Here is a 22,521-nt window from a genome sequence, read left to right as displayed (position 1 = left end):
TACTATAGTTCATCACGAAGTTCTACTAACTTGGTGATGGTGCCTAGAGAACTCTGTCAATCACTATCTTATCTAGAAGATTAACTCCCACTTGATTCAAGCGATTGTAGTACCCAGACAATCTGAGCACATGCTCACTGCTTGAGCTATTCTTCTCCATCTTTTAGCTATAGAACTTGTTGGAGACTCCATATCTCTCAACTCGGGTATTTGCTTGAAATATTAACTTCAATTCCTGAAACATCTCATATGGTCCATGACGTTCGAAACGTCTTTGAAGTCTCGATTCTAAGCCGTAAAGCAGGGTGCACTAAACTATCAAGTAGTCATCATATTGAGCTAGCCAAACGTTCATAACGTCTGCGTTTGCTCCTGCAATAGGTCTGTCACCTAGAGGTGCATCAAGGACATAATTATTCTGTGTGGCAATGAGGATAAACCTCAGATCACGGACCCAGACCGCATCATTGCTACTATCATCTTTCAACTTAGTTTTCTCTAGGAACATATCAAAATAAACATAGGGAAGCAACAACGCGAGCTATTGATCTACAACATAATTTGCAAAATACTATCAGGACTAAGTTCATGATAAATTAAAGTTCAATTAATCATATTACTTAAGAACTCCCACTTAGATAGACATCCCTCTAATCATCTAAGTGATCACGTGATCCAAATCAACTAAACCATAACCGATCATCACGTGAAATGGAGTAGTTTTCAATGGTGAACATCACTATGTTGATCATATCTACTATATGATTCACGCTCGACCTTTTGGTCTCAGTGTTCCGAGGCCATATCTGCATATGCTAGGCTCGTCAAGTTTAACCTGAGTATTGTGCGTGTGCAAAACTGGCTTGCACTCGTTGTAGATGGACGTAGAGCTTATCACACCCGATCATCACGTGGTGTCTGGGCAGGACGAACTTTGGCAATGGTGCATACTCAGGGAGAACACTTTTATCTTGAAATTTAGTGAGATATCATCTTATAATGCTACCGTCAATCAAAGCAAGATAATATGCATAAAAGATAAACATCACATGTAATCAATATAAGTGATATGATATGGCCATCGTCATCTTGTGCTTGTGATCTCCATCTCTGAAGCACCGTTATGATCACCATTGTCACCGGCGCAACACCTTGATCTCCATCATAGCATCATTGTCGTCTCGCCGACTATTGCTTCTACGACTATCGCTACCGCTTAGTGATAAAGTAAAGCAATTATAGGGCGATTGCATTGCATACAATAAAGCGACAACCATATGGCTCCTGAGAGTTACCGATAACTCGGTTACAAAACATGATCATCTCATACAATAAAATATAGCATCATGCCTTGACCATATCACATCACAACATGCCCGACAAAAACAAGTTAGACGTCCTCTACTTTGTTGTTGCAAGTTTTACGTGGCTGCTACAGGCTGAGCAAGAACCGTTCTTACCTACGCATCAAAACCACAATGATAGTTCGTCAAGTTAGTGTTGTTTTAACCTTCTCAAGGACCAGGCGTAGTCACACTCGGTTCAACTAAAGTTGGAGAAACTGACACCCGCTAGTCACCTGTGTGCAAAGCACGGCGGTAAAACCAGTCTCGCGTAAGCGTACGCGTAATGTCGGTTCGGGCCGCTTCATCCAACAATACCGCCGAACCAAAGTATGACATGCTGGTAAGCAGTATGACTTGTATCGCCCACAACTCACTTGTGTTCTACTCGTGCATATAACATCTACGCATAAAACCTGGCTCGGATGCCATTGTTGGGGAACGTAGTAATTTCAAAAAAATCCTACGCACATGCAAGATCACGGTGATGCATAGCAACGAGAGGGGAGAGTGTTGTCCATGTACCCTCGTAGACCGAAAGCGGAAGCGTTAGCACAACGCGGTTGATGTAGTCGTACGTCTTCACGAGCCGACCGATCAAGTACCAAACGTGTGGCACCTCCGAGTTCAGCACACGTTCAGCTCGATGACGTCCCTCGAACTCTGATCCAGCCGAGCTTTGAGGGAGAGTTCCGTCAGCACGATGGCGTGGTGACGACGATGATGTTCTACCGACGCAGGGCTTCGCCTAAGCACCGCTACGATATTATCGAGGTAGATTATGGTGGAGGGGGCACCGCACACGGCTAAGAGATCCAAGGGATCAATTGTTGTGTCTATGGGGTCCCGCGCTCCTCCGTATATAAAGGGGGGAGGAGGAGAGGTCGAACCAAGGGGAGAGGTGCACCCTAGGGTGGGCAATCCTAAGTAGGTTTGTCCCCCCCCCTTTCCTATTCCAAGAAGGAGAAGGGGAAGGAGGAGGTGGAGAGAAGGAAGAAGAGGGGGGGGGGCGCCGCCCCCTTCCCTTGTCCAATTTGGAATGGGGGCAAGGGGGGCCGCGCGCCACCTCCTGGCTGCCCTCTCTTGTCAGGACCCCGACTCAATGCCACACCGATCTATCATGTAACACCTCATATCACTTTGCAGCCTCACGCACGGTATTCCCACGGGTGTCGCCTTACCAGGCCCGGGACCGTTTGCGCCTTTTGGCACACGTATATGATAGTGTTGCTAGAACCCATATGACAAGGAGCCCGGGCTAACATGGCTAGTCGTGAACCCAAAGTGGCACTAACTTACAGGGACATGCATACATGACCCAGCAACGAACGTGTCGGTCATTAGCGAGTGAATCCGGGCTGTAGCAACTGGGCTAGCAGGACTCCGGTAAACCAGGCTATAGCAGGCTAACAGGACTCCGGTAGACACCGCATGACATTTCCCCGAAGGGACAGACACAGGAACGAAGAAGGACACATGCCGGCCAGCCTAAGTGTTCTGGAGCAGTAGCAAGCTACCAAGGCTCAGTGGAAGCACTAGGAGACATTTCCCCGTAAGAGAGGCTACCAAGGATAAACAACTAGATAGTCAGATCCCACACATACCAAGCATTTCAATAACATACACACAATATGCTCGATATGTGCAAATACAACATGACATCACAGCATGATTCTACAACTCAAGTATTTATTCATTAGGCTCCAAGGAGCGAGATATTACAAACATGGGTCTCATGACCCAACATTCAGAGCATACAAGTCAAAGCACAAGCGGAAGCTTAACATGTCTGAGTACAGACATCTACAAATGAAAAGGGCTGAGAAGCCTAACTATCTACAAGATCCTGTTGAGGGCACAAGATCGTAGTTGAGGTAACAAGCTAAACGTCGAAGTCCACGCGGAACTACTAGTGAGACGGAAGTCTCTCTGCAAAAACATAAAATAGGCAAACGTGAGTACAAATGTACCCAGCAAGACTTACATCAGAACTAACTACATATGCATCATTATCAACAAAGGGGGTGGTGGAGTTTATCTGCAGCAAGCTAGCTTTGACCCGTTGGCTATCCTGAACTACGACTGCAAGTAACTCTTTTGAGGTGGCGCACACGAGTCCGCATATTCACCATATCAATACACCACGATGGATCCGCTCCCGTCTCTCTACGAGAGCGACATCCATAACACTCACGCTTATCTTGCGTATTTTAGAGTATCAACTTTCACTTGTCTATGAACTGTATAGGCAACCCAGAGGTCCTTTACCGCGGACACGGCTATTCGAATAGATGATGCTAACCCTGCAGGGGTGTACTTCTTCACACACGCTCTCACCACTTATCACCGTTTACACGACATGTACTCGGCAACCTTCAAGTGGAAGCCCAGCGAGGGTGTCGGCCACGGCCTACCTAAACACTCAAGTCTCTAGTCCAGGTTATCGCCTATTCAGGTTCCATTCGCAGGGAGTCCGGCTGAGGTTTCCACATACGGCCCCGAACGATGTGTACAGGGTTCCGCAACACCAAACGGGCGCCCGGAATACCCGGCCACGTGCCTATCGCATCACAGCCCACCCCTCAGGCCAGCGTTGCGCACGGCCTCCAGCATACTACAAACACGAGAAACTACTTGCAACTCCTGGACAGAGGACAAGGGTGGTTAAGAAGCCGAGAGGGGCACTTAAGCATTCCAATGTGTGGTCGTAACTGTTCATGGATCACAAACACAGAACTCAGTTCCTGAGGACGGTTTCAATGAGACAACCCACCATGTACTCCTACATGGCCTCTCACCGCTACCTTTACCAAATCGTGTTCATACACTTAGCTCACACACAGTAGGACATGTTCATCACCATTCCAATTCATCCCCGATGAATCAGACCTGACACAACTCTAAGCACAACAGGCATGACAAACAAGCATGAATGAGTAGGCACAATAGGGCTCAAGCAACTCCTACTCATGCTAGTGGGTTTCATCTATTTACTGTGGCAATGACATGTCATGCAGAGGAAAAAGGGTTTAACTACCGCAACAAGTAACAGATGAATCGTTGTTGTCCTAATGCAATAAAAGAGAGCAGGAGCGAGAGAGTGGGATTGTAGCAGAATGAACAAGGGGTTTTTGCTTGCCTGGCACTTCTGAAGATATTATAGTTCTTCATCAGTGTCATTGATCACATCGACGAAACATACATCTACTGAGGGGGAACAACCACCAACAAACAAGAGAGAACACAATCAATGCAGTGCAACAATATGATGCATGTATGTGACATGGCAAGATGCTATGGATTGAGTTAATGCAGCTAAAACCAAAAGGGTTTGAGTTATTTTGAACCCAAGGGTCAAGTTCAAACTCAAACTATGAATTTATTAAGTGCATTATCATGTTTTGATATAAACAGCAGGTTTAAGTTGCTTAAACATGCATGAAACCAGTGCAGATGGATAGATTGGATTTTTCTGATCATTTTTCATATATAAATTATTTCATTTGGAGTTACAGATAATTTTCTATGAATTTTAGAAGTTTAGGGCATTTTCTAGAATTTTCTGAATTGAATTAAATCCAGAAAATACTTATTGCGTCAGCATGACATCACCCTGACGTCAGCAGGTCAACTGGGTGCCTCCAGGTCAAACATGGGGGGGGGGGGTCCGGTAACCCCCAGTACTCTGGTATATGCCCGAAACCTCCCGGAACCATTCTGGTGTCCAAACATAGTCATCCAATATATTGATCTTTACGTCTCGACCATTTCGAGACTCCTCGTCATGTCTGTGATCACATCCGGGACTCCGAACTACCTTCGGTACATCAAAACACATAAACTCATAATATAACCGTCATCGAACTTTAAGCGTGCGGACCCTACGGGTTCGAGAACTATGTAGACATAACCGATACATGTCTCCGATCAATAACCAATAGCGGAACCTGGATGCTCATATTGGCTCCCACATATTCTACGAAGATCTTTATCGGTCAAACCGCATAACAACATACGTTGTTCCCTTTGTCATCGGTATGTTACTTGCCCGAGATTCGATCGTCGATATCTCAATACCTAGTTCAATCTCGTTACCGGCAAGTCTCTTTACTCGTTACGTAATACATCATCCCGCAACTAACTCATTAGTTACAATGCTTGCAAGGCTTATAGTGATGTGCATTACCGAGTGGGCCCAGAGATACCTCTTCGAGAATCGGAGTGACAAATCCTAATCTCGAAATATGCCAACCCAACAAGTACCTTTGGAGACAACTGTAGAGCACCTTTATAATCACCCAGTTACGTCGTGACGTTTGGTAGCACACAAAGTGTTCCTCCGGTAAACGGGAGTTGCATAATCTCATAGTTATAGGAACATGTATAAGTCATGAAGAAAGCAATAGCAACATACTAAATGATCAAGTGCTAAGCTAACGGAATGGGTCAAGTCAATCACATCATTCTCCTAATGATGTGATCCCGTTAATCAAATGACAACTCTTTGTCTATGGCTAGGAAACATAACCATCCTTGATCAATAAGCTAGTCAAGTAGAGGCATACTAGTGATACTCTGTTTGTCTATGTATTCACACATGTATCACGTTTCCGGTTAATACAATTCTAGCATGAATAATAAACATTTATCATGATATAAGGAAATAAATAATAACTTTATTATTGCCTCTAGGGCATATTTCCTTCACTATGCTCTCCCAAATCACCCCTCGAAGGCTAGGGAAGTCGTGGTAACAAACGGGGATGAAATCCATAAAGAATCCCGTCATGAGAGGCAACTTTCGGTGCTGTCTGGACTCCATACGGGTGCCCAAACGACCAGCAGCGGTCGCATGAAACATCATCTTTTGGCCTGACCTCTTCTGGTAAAACAATCGTCATTTCTTCATACGAACTTGGAATCTGACGTTCTTGGGCTCGATTGATTTGTATGAACGACATTGATCCATTTCTAGTTTTAGATCTTGATTTGGAGCACTTTAAAAATTGACTTTTTCCACCTTCGAAATGGCTAAGTCTAGGGTCCTGGGTGTCCATCATTTGAAATCCTTTCATCGTGCAAAGTGCTGGGGAAGTACATATCACCTACATGACACACAACGACAAAGAAAACTAATAAACACTAACAAAGAATAAATATTATGCAATGCTCGCGGTGAAAAGAGTAAAAACTAGAAATCATGCATATGGACATATAATTGACCCAATGGGACATGATATAACTTGATACATAGCGATAATGTGCAACAAATGATCTCTAAAGATGCGTAAAATATGGAGCCATCACTAGGACACCCCTGATGTCCGGAATCCTCCCAGAAATCCGACTGTCTATGTCCAAAAACCATGTTGAAATGCTCGTTGTGCTCGTTGGATGTCCGACACTTTGCCGGATATCCGTGGGCCTAAGATTGGCCAGATGTCCGGGCCCTGCATTGACCATGTTTTTTGTGTTTGTGTGCACACTTGACAGCCGTTGGATGTCCGGCCGCCGTCCAGAGGTCCAGCCCGTCACAACCACTTAGTAAAAACCGGCTAGTTTTCGAGGCTTGCTATATATACCCCTTTACTAATCCGATAGAGGGTTGACCACTTCGTCCAAAAGAACCCCATAACACCTAAGTGCCCCCTCTTACTTCTCCTACACTAAATCTTAGATCCCGGAGAGATTCGTAAGAGTTCTTGAGAGATTTTTCAATCAAGTGATAGATCCACTCCCTCTCCTCTTGTGACCAAAGGAGTTCATGATTTGAGCAAGTCTTGAGCATTTCCCCTTGATCTTGTTACTCTTGGAGGTTGGAGACTCCTAGGTAGTAGGAGTGCTCTGATGAGGAATCAACTTGTGATTTGCCCCTGGAAAGTTTGTGAAGGTTTGGAGGCCGCCTCAAGGTCTACCAATAGTGGTTCAGAAACGCCTTCGTGGTGTTGTATCAAAGGGAGAATAGGGTGAGCCTTCGTGTCATTGGTGTACCTTCGTGGTAACATCCACCTCTCTAACGGTGACTAGCTCCCCTCCAAGGAAGTGAACATCGGGATACATCCTTGTCTTCGTGTCGTCGGTTATCTCTGACCCTAGCCACTACTTGTGGTTTAATTTGGTCTCTTGATCTTGCATTCACTATATATTCTTGTCCTCATTATATTGGGTTGCCTAGTTCGCTCCAAGGAAAGTTTCGATTTAATTGAGTTTTTGTAAGATTTGATTTGATCTTATTGAGTTGACGCAAGATATTGTTTTGGTAAGATTTGATTGAGTTGGTGCAGTATATTATTTTGATAAGATTTGATTGAGTTAATGCATTGCTTGGTTTTCATCAAGATAAGAAGAAAAGTATCGATTTAGTTTAGATTATTCCAAACCAAGAAGGCTGAAGAGGGAAAACCAACTTACAAGGGGCGGAGTGAAGACCCCTTCGCTCCCGCCTCCTGTGACCAAGGCTCTTAGCTAGGCCTACCTCTCGTCGGCACTTGCGCTGATCCGCCTCGTCTCGTATGATTCATTTTCTTAAGATGTAATAAGGTTCTCCTCGCCTAGTACCTTTCCCGGCGGTGCTACTAGCGTCGTTGGAGGACGTGCGAAGGTGTGTCTCCGGCGGGTCTCGTGAGATCCGGTCGGAGTTTATCTTCAGTGGACTCGCTTGGATCCGGTCGTCATTCACCTACATAAGTGTGTCTGCAGGTTGGATCCTTCCGATCTACGATCCTCTTCATCATCGGCGGTTGTTGTTCTGTTGTGCTGGTCTCGTGATGCCTACTACAACAATGTTTGCCCGGCTCTGATGAGGGTGGGGTAATGACGACGGCGCGCCTTGCTGTACTCGTAGTCGCCGACCTGGATGTAATTTTTACTCCCGGTGTTATTTGTACTCATGAATAGATCGAAAGTTTGAAGATTTGAAAATAGAATGAAACGCCTCCGAGCTGCAATGCAACGGGCAGGCCCGAGCAGGAGAGAGGCGCCGCGGGCGTTGCACAAGGCCACCGTTGGTTGTGCGGCGCGTTGCGCATCCACGGTCCCACACAGCAGTCGTGGCCGCCGTTCCGGCACGGGTCCGGGCGGGCGGGCCCCGTGATCGTGATCCCATCCTCTCCTCCCCCACGCGCCGCAAAATTCCCAGGAGAGGACGGACCCCGACCAAAAGCGCAAGCCTCCAAACGCTCGCCCCGCCGCGCCGCGCCACACCACACCGCCCAGCCACCCACGCCCGGCCCCTCACCACCACCGTCCCTTGCTGCCGGTCCCGCCTCGCCGCTCCCCTCTGCTCCCAACCGCTCCTTTCCTTCCTTCCTTTTGCCGCTCGCCCCACACCCCCGCGCCTCCCCGCCCCGCTCCGGCGCCGGACCGCCGCGGCGCCGGCGGCCAAAACCTAGATACGTCTCCCGCCGGGAGCCCCGGCGCTCGCGTCCGTCCGTATCCATGTCGTCGTGCGAGTGCCTCGTGGTCGAGAAGGTGTCGGAGGACCACGCCGGCGGCGGCGGCGAGGCGGCGGGGGAGCGGCGGGGCGGCGGCCGGGCCCCGCGCTCCGAGGCCATGTTCCCCATCTACGTCATGGGGAGCTCGCGGGCGCGGGCCGTGCTCCTCGACCCCTCCGCCGCCGGGGACCCCATATGGGAGGCCGTCAAGGCCGAGGCCAGGTCCGAGGTGAGCGCCGTCCATGGCATCCCGCCGCTCCATCGCAGATTCGCTTATATACGTTTCGCCGTTTTTTTTATTCGATCGCTGTATTTTTGCTCCGGTTGCACCTTTGTGGTGAATTTGGGGCTGGAGTGAGGAGGAAAAGCTGCGTTTTTTGGGCGGTGGTTTCCTGATCTCGTGACCTTTCTCGTGTTTGCTGAGGTTCAGTTGACTGAATTTTGGTTTCAGACGGCAAAGAATCCAGCAGCTGGATTCTCTTCTTTCAAGTCACTTCTAGCTTTTTTTCTAGCCTTCGAATTTAATGATCAAAATACCGCAACTGGACTTAAATTTTATCTCCTCTTCTGCGTCATTAGCTATTTCTAGAGTTCCAATTTAATGAACAACTGCAACTGGATTCTCTTTCTCTCTTGAGCTACCTTTCTCTAGCGTTCGAATTTGCTTGCACGTATATATGTCTGCTCTGTGTCTGAGTGACTGATTGAAGTTCAGTTCGATAGTGGTGTATTACACATATGGTCTTGATAATTTTATTGTTTAAATATAGTTAGTTGATGTGGTAAAAGTGCTTGGACTTATTGTTCTTCTGAACTAGATATTGTGTAATAGTAGTACTAGTTGATAGTTCAGTTCACCTAAAGTAATTTATGGAGGCAAAAGTGCAATCAATTCAAACTATGCGGATTGCGGTGTGAGCTAGAAGCCTCAGTGCGTTTCTATGTTGTCACTGCTTCAGAGGTCAACTCTGGAAAAGGAAAACATTTCAGGCAACTCACATCTGATGATGCTGAAATCTGACTGTCTTGTAAAGGTGTGTGAAGTGCCAATGCCAATAAGATGCAGGAACCGAAAACGTTTTGACTCACGTCCGACATCCGAGCTTTATTGTCGCGAAGCTATGCTTTCGAGTGTCATTGACTCTTATACTCTTCTTGTCTTATTGCAAAACTTTGCATCATGTTTACTGTTAGTTTTACGTGATGACTGACGGCAGTATCCGCATTTCGCAGGCAGAGAAGGAGCCTATTTTAAGTAGCTTCTTATATGCGAGCGTATTATCTCACGACTGTCTGGAGCGGGCGTTGAGCTTTGTCCTTGCAAACAGGCTTGAAGATCCAACCTTGCTTGCGACTCAGCTAATCGACATTTTCAATGACGTCATGATGAATGACGTAGATATACGCCGTTCCATTCGCCTTGATGCTCAGGTGAGTGCATCATTGTCCTATTGAGGTGTCGTGTTCTGTGTGTGCATGTTAATTTGTTCCGTATCACACTATCGTTGCATTAATGGTCTCCTTGTCTAAATTTAGGCCTTCAAAGGAAGAGATCCTTCCTGTGCACAATATAGCTGGGCCCTATTATACCTAAAGGTGACTACAAATTCATGCTATCATATCGTTCATATCTGGAAAAGGTAACAAGACTCATGTTGCTTGCAAACTGCTACAGGGTTACCATTCCTTGCAGTCCTACAGGATAGCTCATGTATTATGGAATCAAGGGCGTAAGGTTCTGGCGTTGGCGCTGCAAAGCCGTATCAGTGAGGTGAACCTTGATTTCTTAAGAAGCAGTTTTTTAGCATACATTTATGTTGGAGTAACATGTGCTATCCTTCTCTTTTCAGGTTTTTGCAGTGGATATACACCCAGGTATATCATTGGTGTATCATATATCTGTACGAAATTGTCTTATGTTTCCTGCTGATGTGTTTAATAATGGGGTTGCTCTTTAGCTATATGATGTTTGGCTTTTCCACTCAAAAAATAGCTACTTCATGTTTACCTTCTTCTATTACCTTCGCGGAAATGCGTTTTGTTGCCTTTACTAGTGCATATGGTGTCTGTTGCTTGGGAATATGTATGTATGTTATGTTATCCTAGTAAATATCTTAACCTGAACCAAGGTTTGTCTTTGTAATTGTGTTCATTTTTTGGGAGCATAGAAGCATTGCTCATGTTTTAATCATTTTCTAAAGCTTGCTTATGTATGAGTCTGCAATTATTTATCAATTTATGAATTTATAAGCATCAAATCCTTAAATATATCCTCATGCTCGGATGATATTTGGGGGCTGGGGCCTGTCTCCCCTGAAAATTAATACAGGTTTTGCTTTTGAGTTTTGAAAAGTAAAACTGTCATCTTAAGTGGTGTCTTTGTTATATCGTGGTATGATATGGCATTTTAGTCTGTTCTCTTAACATTCTTTAATGCTAAATCTGCAGCTGCCAAAATTGGAGAAGGAATATTGTTGGATCATGGAACAGGTCTAGTCATTGGTGAAACTGCTGTTGTTGGCAACTGGGTTTCATTAATGCAGGTGACATGCATCACCCTGTTCTTGCTATTTCTGATTTTAACATGAATCATTACTTTTCAATATAATTTTGAATTCCATCCACAATTTAACTTCTTTTTCTTCTTGCCTGGCTGTTAGCTCTGTCACATATCTTGTTTGCTATAGTTTTAAATTGTCCTTGTGCAAATAATTGAATATTTCTTTCATTTGCTTTTATTATACTAAATAAATGGATAATATGATTCAGGTAACGAAATATCTACACGCACATCATTTTCAATTCTTTTGTTGAATATTTTGTTTTTGTACAACTATGAATCATTCAATTCACATCAGGTGAATATCTTACGATGTGTTTCGTTGGGCTGAAAAATCCCACTTCGATTGCAATGCTTCAGGAAACAGTAGCAGCCGTTTTGTTCAGCCATTCTGTTTTTGTTACGATGCTATCGTATACAACACTTCACATCCCCAAAAACGTCCGATCCCGACCACATACGGAACCCCCTCTGTTCCGTATTCGTTCGCGCCCCAGACCAAACAAACACATATTCAGGAGAATTGATACCCAAGCGGAACCAAACGCTAGACTTGACGAAATATTTCAATTTTTGCTGTATGAGATAATATAAGAGAAGGTAGCAAAACATAAGGGGTGCTTGTTTCACGCTTTCTTACCATTCATGCTTATTTTCAGTTTTGTAAAATCTATTATGACGAATGTAGTCCTCCCTTGGTTTGAACTAAATATATACCCTAAGTATGGCGTTCCTATGTGTGTTCCCGTGATGTTTCCTGTTTGGTCAAAATTTAATTATAGAAGGTTCCTAATTGTTCACCAGCTTACCAGGTAGGCCTTTGCTACAGGGTGTTACGCTTGGAGGTACTGGAAAGGAACACGGAGATAGACACCCCAAGATTGGTCAGGGTGCTCTTCTTGGAGCTGGTGCTACTATCCTTGGCAACATAACTGTTGGCGAAGGTGCCATGATTGCCGCTGGTTCCCTTGTTTTAAAGCATGTACCGCCTCACAGGTTAGAAAGAAGTTACTTAATTAAATTCTTAAATAATGATGCTGCAATGCCAAATTTTGTTAGTAATGAGCATCAGTAGATATGATATATATTTTCGTTCTTGCAATGCAATTTCTTTAGAAAGACAGCAAACAAGAAGAATACATGATCTGAATACTGTTGCTTAGTGTAGAATACTGCATTTGCTTTACTAATTGAGCTACTGAATGCTACACCTTGAATATTTCCAACAAATGCGGCATTATAAGTATTTGTAGTTTTTAAAGGAGCGCCCTTTAGGATACTGTTTTTTCATGGTCATCCGGTTTCCCTTCAAGTAGGATAACGAGGTCTAATTATGCTTATCATTAGTAAATAGTCGATTTTATTCCCTTTCCAACTTGAATATATTCACTTGTAGCCTGGTGGGCCTGACAAGGGTCTATAATATTCTCTGAGTTAAAGAAGTTCACTAGTGGTTTTAAAGTAGGAAGGAATATATGCATTATTTTTTTAATGCATAGGCTGAAGCTTAAAGCCTGCGACCCAGTACACGTCTAGATATACTAATGATGGCTCAGTCTGTTTTGTGAACATTTAGTTTCTTAACATTTGCCTCCATTGTTATTGTTTGTTAAGTTTTCCTTTCCCTATGTCTTTCATAAGTAGTCTTGCACCGTGATTATTATCTGCTTTATGTTGATCATTGTTTTGACACTTTGTTTTGTGTTTAAAAGTATGGCGGTAGGAAATCCTGCGAAGGTAGTTGGCTATACAGAGAAAGAAGATCCTTCGTTAACTATGAAGCATGGTAAGTGTGTGCATAGTTGTTGCTTGTATTTTCAAATGAGTTCAATGAATGGGTGGCCAGGAGTAACTAGCCAGCCAAATGATGTAGCAGTGTAAAGATTCAATCCCTGTCCGTGGTGCCAGCCGGTAGAACCATCGGCGCTCGTTCCTCGTGCATACATTTTTATTCCTTATTCTGTTCTTTTTTCAATGCAGATGCAAGGAGAGATTATTTCGAGCATGTTGCCGGCAGTTTTCCTGATGGTAGATCCAACGGTGAGTTTTACCGATATTATCTGTAACAAGTGTACACTTCAGTTATGCATTTCTTTTACAGCAACATACCCGTGTATTCTTCACAGGAAGTGTCGTGAAGTAAAAAAAGAAACTTGGATGTGAGTGGCAACACAAGAAGCAATGAATTTTGGGACATCTCTACATCTTGGAGCACGTGCGACGACGCACGAGTGGTGCTTCCCCCTGCCCAGCAACCCTCTTGTGAGACTATGCAGTTGGGCCTGCCAAGGGTCTCCGGAAGCTCCCCAGATGTATTTATCATGTGCCCTTAAACTGATGCAATAATGTGAAGATGTTTTCTGTAAAAACTGGAAGGGATGGTACAGATATAATTTGTAGAGATCTCCAGCGGCAAGCTGTAGATACCTCAGATCAGTGCGTGTGACCACAACTATGTGAGCCGGCTACACTTTTCTGGATGAGCATCAAAAGAAAGTAGTTATGCGTGGCCTGGTTGTCCCTGCATTTAAATTTCTATTTTGCGATATGTTGGCGTACTTAAATCAGATCCCCAGGTAAACAGGCCGAGTCAAGCCAATTTGTTTTCCTTCAATAGAGGCAAAAGATTCGTCTCTGATTAAGCAAAAGATAGTTGCCCGGTTAATTGATGGAAAGCTGGATGAGAACTCTCACAAGTACTCCCTCCATCTCATAATGTAAGACGTTTTTTGACACGTTTTTTGACACTAGTATAGTCCCATAATGTAAGACATTTTTTAACACTAGTATAGTCTCAAAAAGCGTCTTATATTATTTATATTATGTGATGGAGGAAGTAGATCACACGCGGACTACTCATAAAGTATAAAGCCCCATGACTGAAAGGGAACATTCTCAACCCGCAACTATCGACCACAAGCCTCCACACTTGTACTCCTTCCGTTTTTAAATATATAAGCCTAAAAAGATTCCAATACGTATTACATACAAAGCAAAATGAGTGAATCTACGTTTAAAATTTATCTATATACATTCGTATGCAGCCGGGCTTATATTTATAAACGGAGGGAGTACATCTTAAAGTAAACCCCAACAAGGGTACCTTGGTTGAAGAGAACGGACATCATTAAATTCACAATGACAAGCCAAACCATAGGGATGATCCAAGAAACCGAGGACTACCCATTAAGCAAAGAAGCTGAGGACTATCCATTAAACAACCACAAACGCCTACACAATGACGCCACACTTCTGGCTCCTGAAAGACCTCAACCTTCTTGATTTTGCCCCCTTTCTCGTCAGTAGGCAAGCAATCGACTTGACAAATACTCCTACAAGACCTGCCACCTTTAAAGCCGGATGAACAAGTCACAAAGCTCTTTCGTGAATAGATCCTCAGAATTTTGTGCCAACTCACCTACCTCGATAATCTTGTCACACACAAACACCGCCTGCCAAATGGTCATAGACGAGTGAGTGAGAACTACATCTAAACCACCATGGTCCACAAAGGTGAGTGACCGTCTGGGCTCCAACGGTGGTGGTGAGGGTGACGTGGGCACCGCAGAGGCCCCTAGCGAGCCCATCTCACTTGGAAGCACCATCGATAAAGGCAAATGGGCTCCCTATATAGCTTTTGCAGCTCAGGTATAATCGGTAGTATTGGAGCCACAACATCAGCGATGACTTCACTCCTAGAAGTGGTTGGCAACACAGGCGGGTCTAGCACGAGGAAAGAAACCTTCATAGATGGTTGCCTCCACCCCTCTGTAAAACCAACTTGAAGCCCGGGCATTGTCGGAGTAAATGACCACGGGTAGCCTTATCTGCTCCCCATGGCGTTTCAACACATCGGGGCCGGTTGCGCCCCTCAAGCACTCAAGACAAAGGGCCGCCTTCTTGTGGCCGGCTGGTCCAAGCGGCCGGCTGCAGGAAGGCGACAAGGCCCAAAGAGCGGCCCCAGTGTGGGCCGACTCCTAGTAGGCGGCCACCAGAGTGGTCGACTCCTAGCAGGCGGCCCACCCTTGCGCCCTCAAAGTTTGCACCCACATAACGGTGATGAGACGGGGCATGGCTACAGTGCAGCCTGCCACCCCTGAATCCCGAAATGGGCGCGGCCACAGTGCAACATACCGGGCGACCATCCCTAGCCCGGCGCGGCACTGTTGCCACGCTGACCATGACATCATCCTAGGCAGAGCTGCCATACTCCCACGACGAGCTGTCGGTACGGTCCGTAGGCAGCGGGCCCTACTTATCAGTGAGATACCAGAAGGCGGCATGCCCAGACCAGTCGACGCAGGGGGAGGGCCGGCTGCCGGAGCCGGCCCTCCCCTTCCCTACAAGTTTGTGCGCCATTAACCAGATAAGATGGGGTGTGGCAACAATGAACGCCCACAAGGCGGCAGCACTATAGCCACGCTCTCCCCGACCAAGCCATCGTCATCAGGGGCAAGGCTATAGTAATGAGCAGCCGACAGGGCCCACAGGCGGTGGGCCCAACCTGTCAGCCGAGAGCCTGGTAGCTGGCGGGACCCACCAGGTGGTGGGCCCCAGCGGCCGGCGGAGAAGCCGGCGGCCGCAGACACTGATGGCTTGGGCCTAGCCCAGCTGGATTACCATTATACCCCTGGGGGGTAGGCCTATATAAACCCTCCAGGGCACCCATGCAAAGGGTTTAGCCTCTTAGACCACCACACATCCACGTAGAGAGAGGGGTCGAGCTAGCCTTGCCCTTCTTCCTCCTCTAGCCGAATAGCTCAAGGAGCAAGCTTGTGGCCCTTGTTGATTGAGTGATCATGCGGAGACCCCGCAGAGCAGGACTAGGGGTGTTATCTCCTAGGAGAGCCCCGAACCTGGGTAAGATGCGTCAAGCGTGCATGTTTACGCCTTATCCCGTTTCCAGGCACCGGCGACGTCTTACTAGCTCCCCCAATGATTAGCCATCCTTTGGCATATGTCGCACCAACCACCCGACATTTGGTGCCCACCGTGGGGCTAGGTGCACCGTCGTGCGAAGACCTGCTTTGGACGGGAACCCTGTTCCTTCCTGGCGAGCGCAGGCAGCCCGACACGCACATTGGCGTTTGTGCCGACACGCTGCATGGCGTGGAAGCCGTGCGCGGCGAGCTGCCTCGCTGATCTCATCGGTGAGATCTGCCTCTCCGACGAGCCCGCGCAAGGCGTGGATGCAGCCAGCTCCGAGAGCTGCCTCATCGACCTCCTTGGCAACCTTCACATCGCCAGCGAGCCCACCTCCAACTTGGAGTCGATCGGCTCCACCGACCCGATGCTTGTCGACTCCGACACGGCATCCCTCGACGCCTTCCCCACCAACGTGGTGGTCATCGATGACCCGCTCCCTCATGACGACAGCGGCGGCAGCACCGTCACTAAGGTGCTCGTCATCAGCCATGATGGAGCGTCCGGCGCGGACGCCCCGGACCCGTTGCAGGCGACGATGCGAGACCTGTCCACACCCATCGTAGGCGACGCCGACGCCGAGACGCTAGAAGCCCACCGCCTTGCGCTCATGAAGAGCGGCAAGAAGCTAGCCACCATGAGACGTCTCATAGAGGCCTACCAGCGCGAGGTCGATCGTGCCGTCTGTGGCACGCTGGCTGCTGGCGGGCCTAGCCAAGTGGGTGTTGTCAAGCAATGCGGCGCGACCATCGCCAGCATGTTGGGGGCCGACCGCCCGATCTACGCCACTCCCATCGAGAACCTGCGTGCTGCCTAGGCGGTAGCAGACGAGCTAGAAGGCCTGGACGGTGACGAGCGTCGCTGCGTGACGAAGCACGTCCAACAGCTCATCGACGCGGCTGCCGTGCAGCAAGAAGCCGGTGCACGTACCGAGAATCCTCCCTCCACAAAGAGCATGGTGCGACCACCCGGACACCGACTGCAGGCGACGCCCGCGGCCGATGAGACAGTGAGCCGGCGGCTAGCCGCAGTCGGACAGGCTTCTCCATTGAGCGCAACCAAGATGGCCGCCCACGAGCTGTGGAACGGAGGGACGACTGTCCGCCTCCCCCTCCACCGTGCAGGGAGAGGTATGCCTCCCCGCCGCCTGTTGAGCACCCGACGCTCAGTGGCCTGGTGGGCCGCCGCGAAGGAGTCAGAGAAAACGATGCCCGCCATTGGATCGACCGCCTGGCATGATCCCTGGCACTAGAAGAAGAAGATGCGATTGATCCGCCTTGTTTTGGCCCCCGCATCCAGGACGAGCCCTTCCCCAAGGGGTTCTCGCTCCCAAGAGATACGCCCAAGTACAACGACTCCGTGAAGCCGGAAGACTGGTTGGTCGACTACACCACCGCGGTCAACATAGCAAACGGCAACAAGCGTGTTGCCGTGAAGTACGTCCCCCTCATGCTCCAGGGCACAACGCGCACTTGGCTGAACAACCTCAAGCCCTATAGCGTCAATAGCTGGGTGGACTTCACTGAAGTCTTCGTTCGCAACTTCACCAACACTTATGACGACCCATAAGTGTAGGGGATCTATCGTAGTCCTTTCGATAAGTAAGAGTGTCGAACCCAACGAGGAGCAGAAGGAAATGATAAGCGGTTTTTGTAAGGTTTTCTCTACAAGCACTGAAATGTTAGGTAATAGATAGTTTTGTGATAAGATAAATTGTAACGAGTAATAAGCAATAAAAGTAAATAAGGTGCAGCAAGGTGGCCCAATCCTTTTTGTAGCAAAGGACAAGCCTGGATAATTTCTTATAATGAGAAAAACACTCCCGAGGACACATGGGAATTATCGTCAAGCTAGTTTCATCACGCTCATAAGATTCGCGTTCGGTACTTTGATAATTTGATATGTGGGTGGACCGGTGCTTGGGTACTGCCCTTACTTGGACAAGCATCCCACTTATGATTAACCCCTATTGCAAGCATCCGCAACTACAAAAGAAGTATTAAGGTAAACCTAACCACATCATTAAAAATATGGATCCAAATCAGCCCCTTACGAAGCAGCGCATAAACTAGGGTTTAAGCTTCTGTCACTCTAGCAACCCATCGTCTACTTATTACTTCCCAATGCCTTCCTCTAGGCCCAAATAATGGTGAAGTTTCATGTAGTCGACGTTCACATAACACCACTAGAGGAAAGACAACATACATCTCATCAAAATATCGAACGAATACCAAATTCACATGACTACTAATAACAAGACTTCACCCATTTCCTCAGGAACAAACGTAACTACTCACAAAGCATATTCATGTTCATAATCAGAGGTGTAATAATATGCATTAAGGATCTGAACATATGATCTTCCACCAAGTAAACCAATAAGCATCAACTACAAGGAGTAATCAACACTACTAGCAACCCACATGTACCAATTTGTGGTTTTGGATACAAGATTGGATACAAGAGATGAACTAGGGTTTGAGAGGAGATGGTGCTGGTGAAGATGTTGATGGAGATTGACCCTCTCCCGATGGGAGGATCGTTGGTGATGACGATGGTGATGATTTCCCCCTCTCGGAGGGAAGTTTCCCCGGCAGAACAGCTCTGCTGGAGCTCTAGATTGGTTCCGCCAAGGTTCCGCCTCGTGGCGGTGGAGTTTCGTCCCGTAAGCTTGCCCATGATTTTTTCCAGGGTAAAAGCCTTCATATAGCAGAAGATGGACACCGGAGGGCCACCAGGGGGCCCAGGAGACAGGGGGCGCGCCCAGTAGGGGTGGGCGCGTCCCCCACCCTCCTGGCCAGGGTGTGGGCCCCCTGAGGTGTTTCTTTCGCTCAATAATTCTTATAAATTCCAAAAATAAGTTTCGTGGAGTTTCGGGTCTTTTGAGCAGTGTAGAATAGGCTTCCAATGTTTGCCCCTTTTCCAGCCAGAATTCCAGCTGCCGGCATTCCCCCTCTTCATGGTAAACCTTATAAAATAAGAGAGAATAGCCATAAGTATTGATATATAATGTGTAATAACAGCCCATAATGCAATAAATATTGATATAAAAGCATGATGCAAAATGGACGTATCAACTCCCCAAGCTTAGACTTCGCTTGTCCTCAAGCGGAAGCCGAAAATCAAAAAAATATGTCCACATGTTTAGAGATAGAGGTGTCGATAAAAATAAAATACGGACATGAGGGCATCATGATCATTCTTATAACAGCAACATATATAGATTTTGTCATATGAATTCTTACGCTCAAGTAACAATCAATTCACAATGTCAAGTATGGTTTAGAAACTTCATTGAAGGCTAACAAACTATAATCTCAGTCATTGAAGCAATTGCAATTTATCGTAACATCACAAAGAGTCAAGAATAGAGCTTTTCAGCAAGTCCACATACTCAACTATCATATAGTCTTCTACAATTGCTAACACTCACGCAATACTTGTGGTTATAGAGTTTCAACCGGACACTGAGAAAGATAGGGGCTTATTGTGTTGCCTCCCAACATATTCACCTTTAGGTGATGTCAACAATAATATTCCATGCTAACGAACATCCAATTGGATATATATATATCATGATCTTTCAAACACGAGGGGCTTGCCAAAGGATAAAATGAAAAAGGGAAAGGTGAAGATCACCTTGACTCAAGCATACAGTAAAAACATAAAGTAAAATATAGGCCCTTCGCAGAGGGAAGCAGAGGTTGTCATGCGCTTTTAGGGTTGGATACACAAAATCTTAGTACGAAAGGACGTCAGTTTATATTGCCACTTGTGTATGGACCTTTATTATGCAGTCCGTCGCTTTTATTGCTTCCATAACAAGATCATATAAAGCTTATTTTCTCCGCACTAATAAGTCATGCATATTTAGAGAGAAATTTTTATTGCTTGCACCGATGACAACTTACTTGAAGGATCTTACTCAATCCATAGGTAGATATGGTGGACTCTCATGACAAAACTGGGTTTAAGGATATTTGGAAGCACAAGTAGTATCTCTACTTGGTGCTAGGAATTTGGCTAGCATGAGGGGGAAATGCAAGCTCAACATGTTTGGAAGGTCAATGACAATATACTTTAACTGAGATGTGAGGAAACATAAACCATTACGTTGTATTCCTTGTCCAACGTCGAGTCTTTTAGCATGTCATACTTAATGAGTGCTCACAATCATAAAAGATGTCCAAGATAGTATATTTTTATGTGAAACCTCTCTTTCCTTATTACTTCCTATTAATTGCAACGATGACCAAAACTACGTTTATCAACTCTCAACAACTTCTATGCCTCATACTTTCTATGTGTGAAGTCATTACTATCCATAAGATCAATATGAACTCTTTTATTATTTTTATTATTTTTATTCTTTCTATTTTCCTCAAGATCATAGCAAGATAGCAAAGCCCTTGACTCAACACTAATCTTTATTATAGATAGCTTATGGACTCGATTACATAAAGATATCACAAAGCAAAACTTAAAACTACTTGATATCAAAACTTCAATCTACTAGATCAAGATACTACTAAAAAGGTCGAACTAAATAAAACGATAAAGATAGGAGTGTGATGGTGATACGATACCTGGGCACCGCCCCCAAGCTTGGCAGTTGCCAAGGGGAGTGCCCATACCCATGTGATTATGTCCTCGGAGGTGATGGAGGTGGTGATGATGATGGTGGATAATCGCACATCGAGCGTAAAAGCTCCTCCAACTTGCGGATAATGTCCTTGAGTCCGGCGATATGATCCTTCAACAAAATATTCTCCTGTGTGAGATACTTATTCTGTATGCGAGCTAACTCAATCATCTTGAAAGCTTCAATCTCAGTTGGAGTAAATAGGTTAGGTAAGGGTTGAGGGATGTCTTCTTCTTTCACTGCCGGGGCTTGAACCTCCATGGCCTTCTTGATCCCTTCATCCTTGTTGATCTCTTCCGGTTCTTCTCTTTTCAGCTCTATCTTCAATAGCCAAGCATCCTTGTCTTCATTGTTGAAGGAGGGTGACGCCATGGTGCTCTAGGTCTGTAACAGAAAATAGCTCGAAACGAAAACAGAGAATATTTGCATGATACAGTGGTCAAAACTTTCGGGAGATTATATAATGAATTTTTACCGACCAAAATACATAACGTGTAAGAAAACGGAGTCCGGGAGGCACACGAGGTGTCCACGAGACAGGGGGCGCGCCCAGTAGGGGTGGGCGCGCCCTCCACTCTCGTGGAGGCCTCGTGTCCTTCCCGGACTACTTCTTTCTTCCTAAAATTCTTAAATATTCCAAAACTGATAAAAATTGCCTTTAGAATTGTTTTGGAATTGGTTTACTTACCGTACCACATACCTATTCCTTTTCGGAGTCTGGAACGTTCTGGAAAGTGTCCCTTATGTATTCCTCCGGGGTTACGGTTTCAATAATATTAGTCTCAACATTGATAGGATTACCTGAAATATAATGTTTAATTCTTTGACCGTTCACCACCCTCGGACTTGTGCCTTCGAAGTTGTTGATTTTTATGGCACCAAAAGGATAGACCTCCTCGATAACGTAAGGACCTTCCCATTTAGAGAGAAGTTTTCCTACAAAAATCTTAAACGAGAGTTGAATAATAACACATAATCACCTACATTAAACTCACGCTTTTGTATCCTTTTGTCATGCCAGCGTTTGACTTTTTCTTTGAATAGCTTGGCATTCTCATAGGCTTGGGTTCTCCATTCATCAAGTGAGCTAATATCAAACAACCTCTTCTCACCGGCAAGTTTGAAGTCATAGTTGAGCTCTTTGATATCCCAATATGCTTTATGTTCAAGTTCTAGAGGTAAATGACAAGCTTTTCCATAAACCATCTTATACGGAGACATACCCATAGGATTTTTGTATGCAGTTCTATAGGCCCATAATGCATCATCAAGTTTCTTGGACCAATTCTTTCTAGATCTATTCATAGTCTTTTGCAAAATTAATTTGAGTTCTCTATTGCTCAACTCTACTTGACCACTAGACTGTGGGTGATAAGGAGATGCGATTCTATGATTAACATCGTACTTAGCAAGCATCTTACGGAAAGCACCATGAATAAAATGTGAACCACCATCAGTCATAAGATATCTAGGGACTCCAAACCTCAGAAAAATAACTTCTTTAAGCATTTTAATAGAAGTGTTATGATCAGCACTACTAGTTGGAATAGCTTCTACCCACTTAGTAATGTAATCAATAGCAACTAAAATATGTGTGTAACCATTAGAGGCAGAAAAAGG

At 45.8% G+C, this 22,521-nt stretch overlaps 1 protein-coding gene across 1 annotated transcript; it reads left to right on the top strand.

Annotated features, from left to right (window-relative positions):
- The first annotated feature begins 8,591 nt into the window (after positions 1 to 8,591).
- LOC119291907 (probable serine acetyltransferase 2) lies at positions 8,592 to 13,862 on the top strand. The gene is made up of 10 exons (XM_037570713.1): positions 8,592 to 9,005; positions 10,010 to 10,207; positions 10,313 to 10,372; positions 10,452 to 10,547; positions 10,627 to 10,651; positions 11,225 to 11,319; positions 12,166 to 12,332; positions 13,049 to 13,122; positions 13,317 to 13,376; positions 13,463 to 13,862. The coding sequence occupies exons 1-10, from the start codon at positions 8,781 to 8,783 to the stop codon at positions 13,477 to 13,479; spliced, it is 1,017 nt and encodes a 338-aa protein (XP_037426610.1). The 5' UTR covers positions 8,592 to 8,780; the 3' UTR covers positions 13,480 to 13,862.
- The last annotated feature ends 8,659 nt before the right edge of the window (positions 13,863 to 22,521 follow it).

Source organism: Triticum dicoccoides, chromosome 4B (genome assembly GCF_002162155.2).
Source record: "Triticum dicoccoides isolate Atlit2015 ecotype Zavitan chromosome 4B, WEW_v2.0, whole genome shotgun sequence".
NCBI lineage: Eukaryota > Viridiplantae > Streptophyta > Magnoliopsida > Poales > Poaceae > Triticum > Triticum dicoccoides.
The sequence above is the reverse complement of the archived record's forward strand: the minus strand, read 5'-3'. Positions and strand labels throughout refer to the sequence as shown.

Coding starts and splice junctions, on each gene's coding strand:
- LOC119291907 (XM_037570713.1), top strand. CDS start 8,781: ATGTCGTCGTGCGAGTGCCTCGTGGTCGAGAAGGTGTCGGAGGACCAC. Junction 9,006..10,009: donor AGGCCGAGGCCAGGTCCGAG/GTGAGCGCCGTC, acceptor CGCATTTCGCAG/GCAGAGAAGGAGCCTATTTT. Junction 12,333..13,048: donor AAGCATGTACCGCCTCACAG/GTTAGAAAGAAG, acceptor TGTGTTTAAAAG/TATGGCGGTAGGAAATCCTG.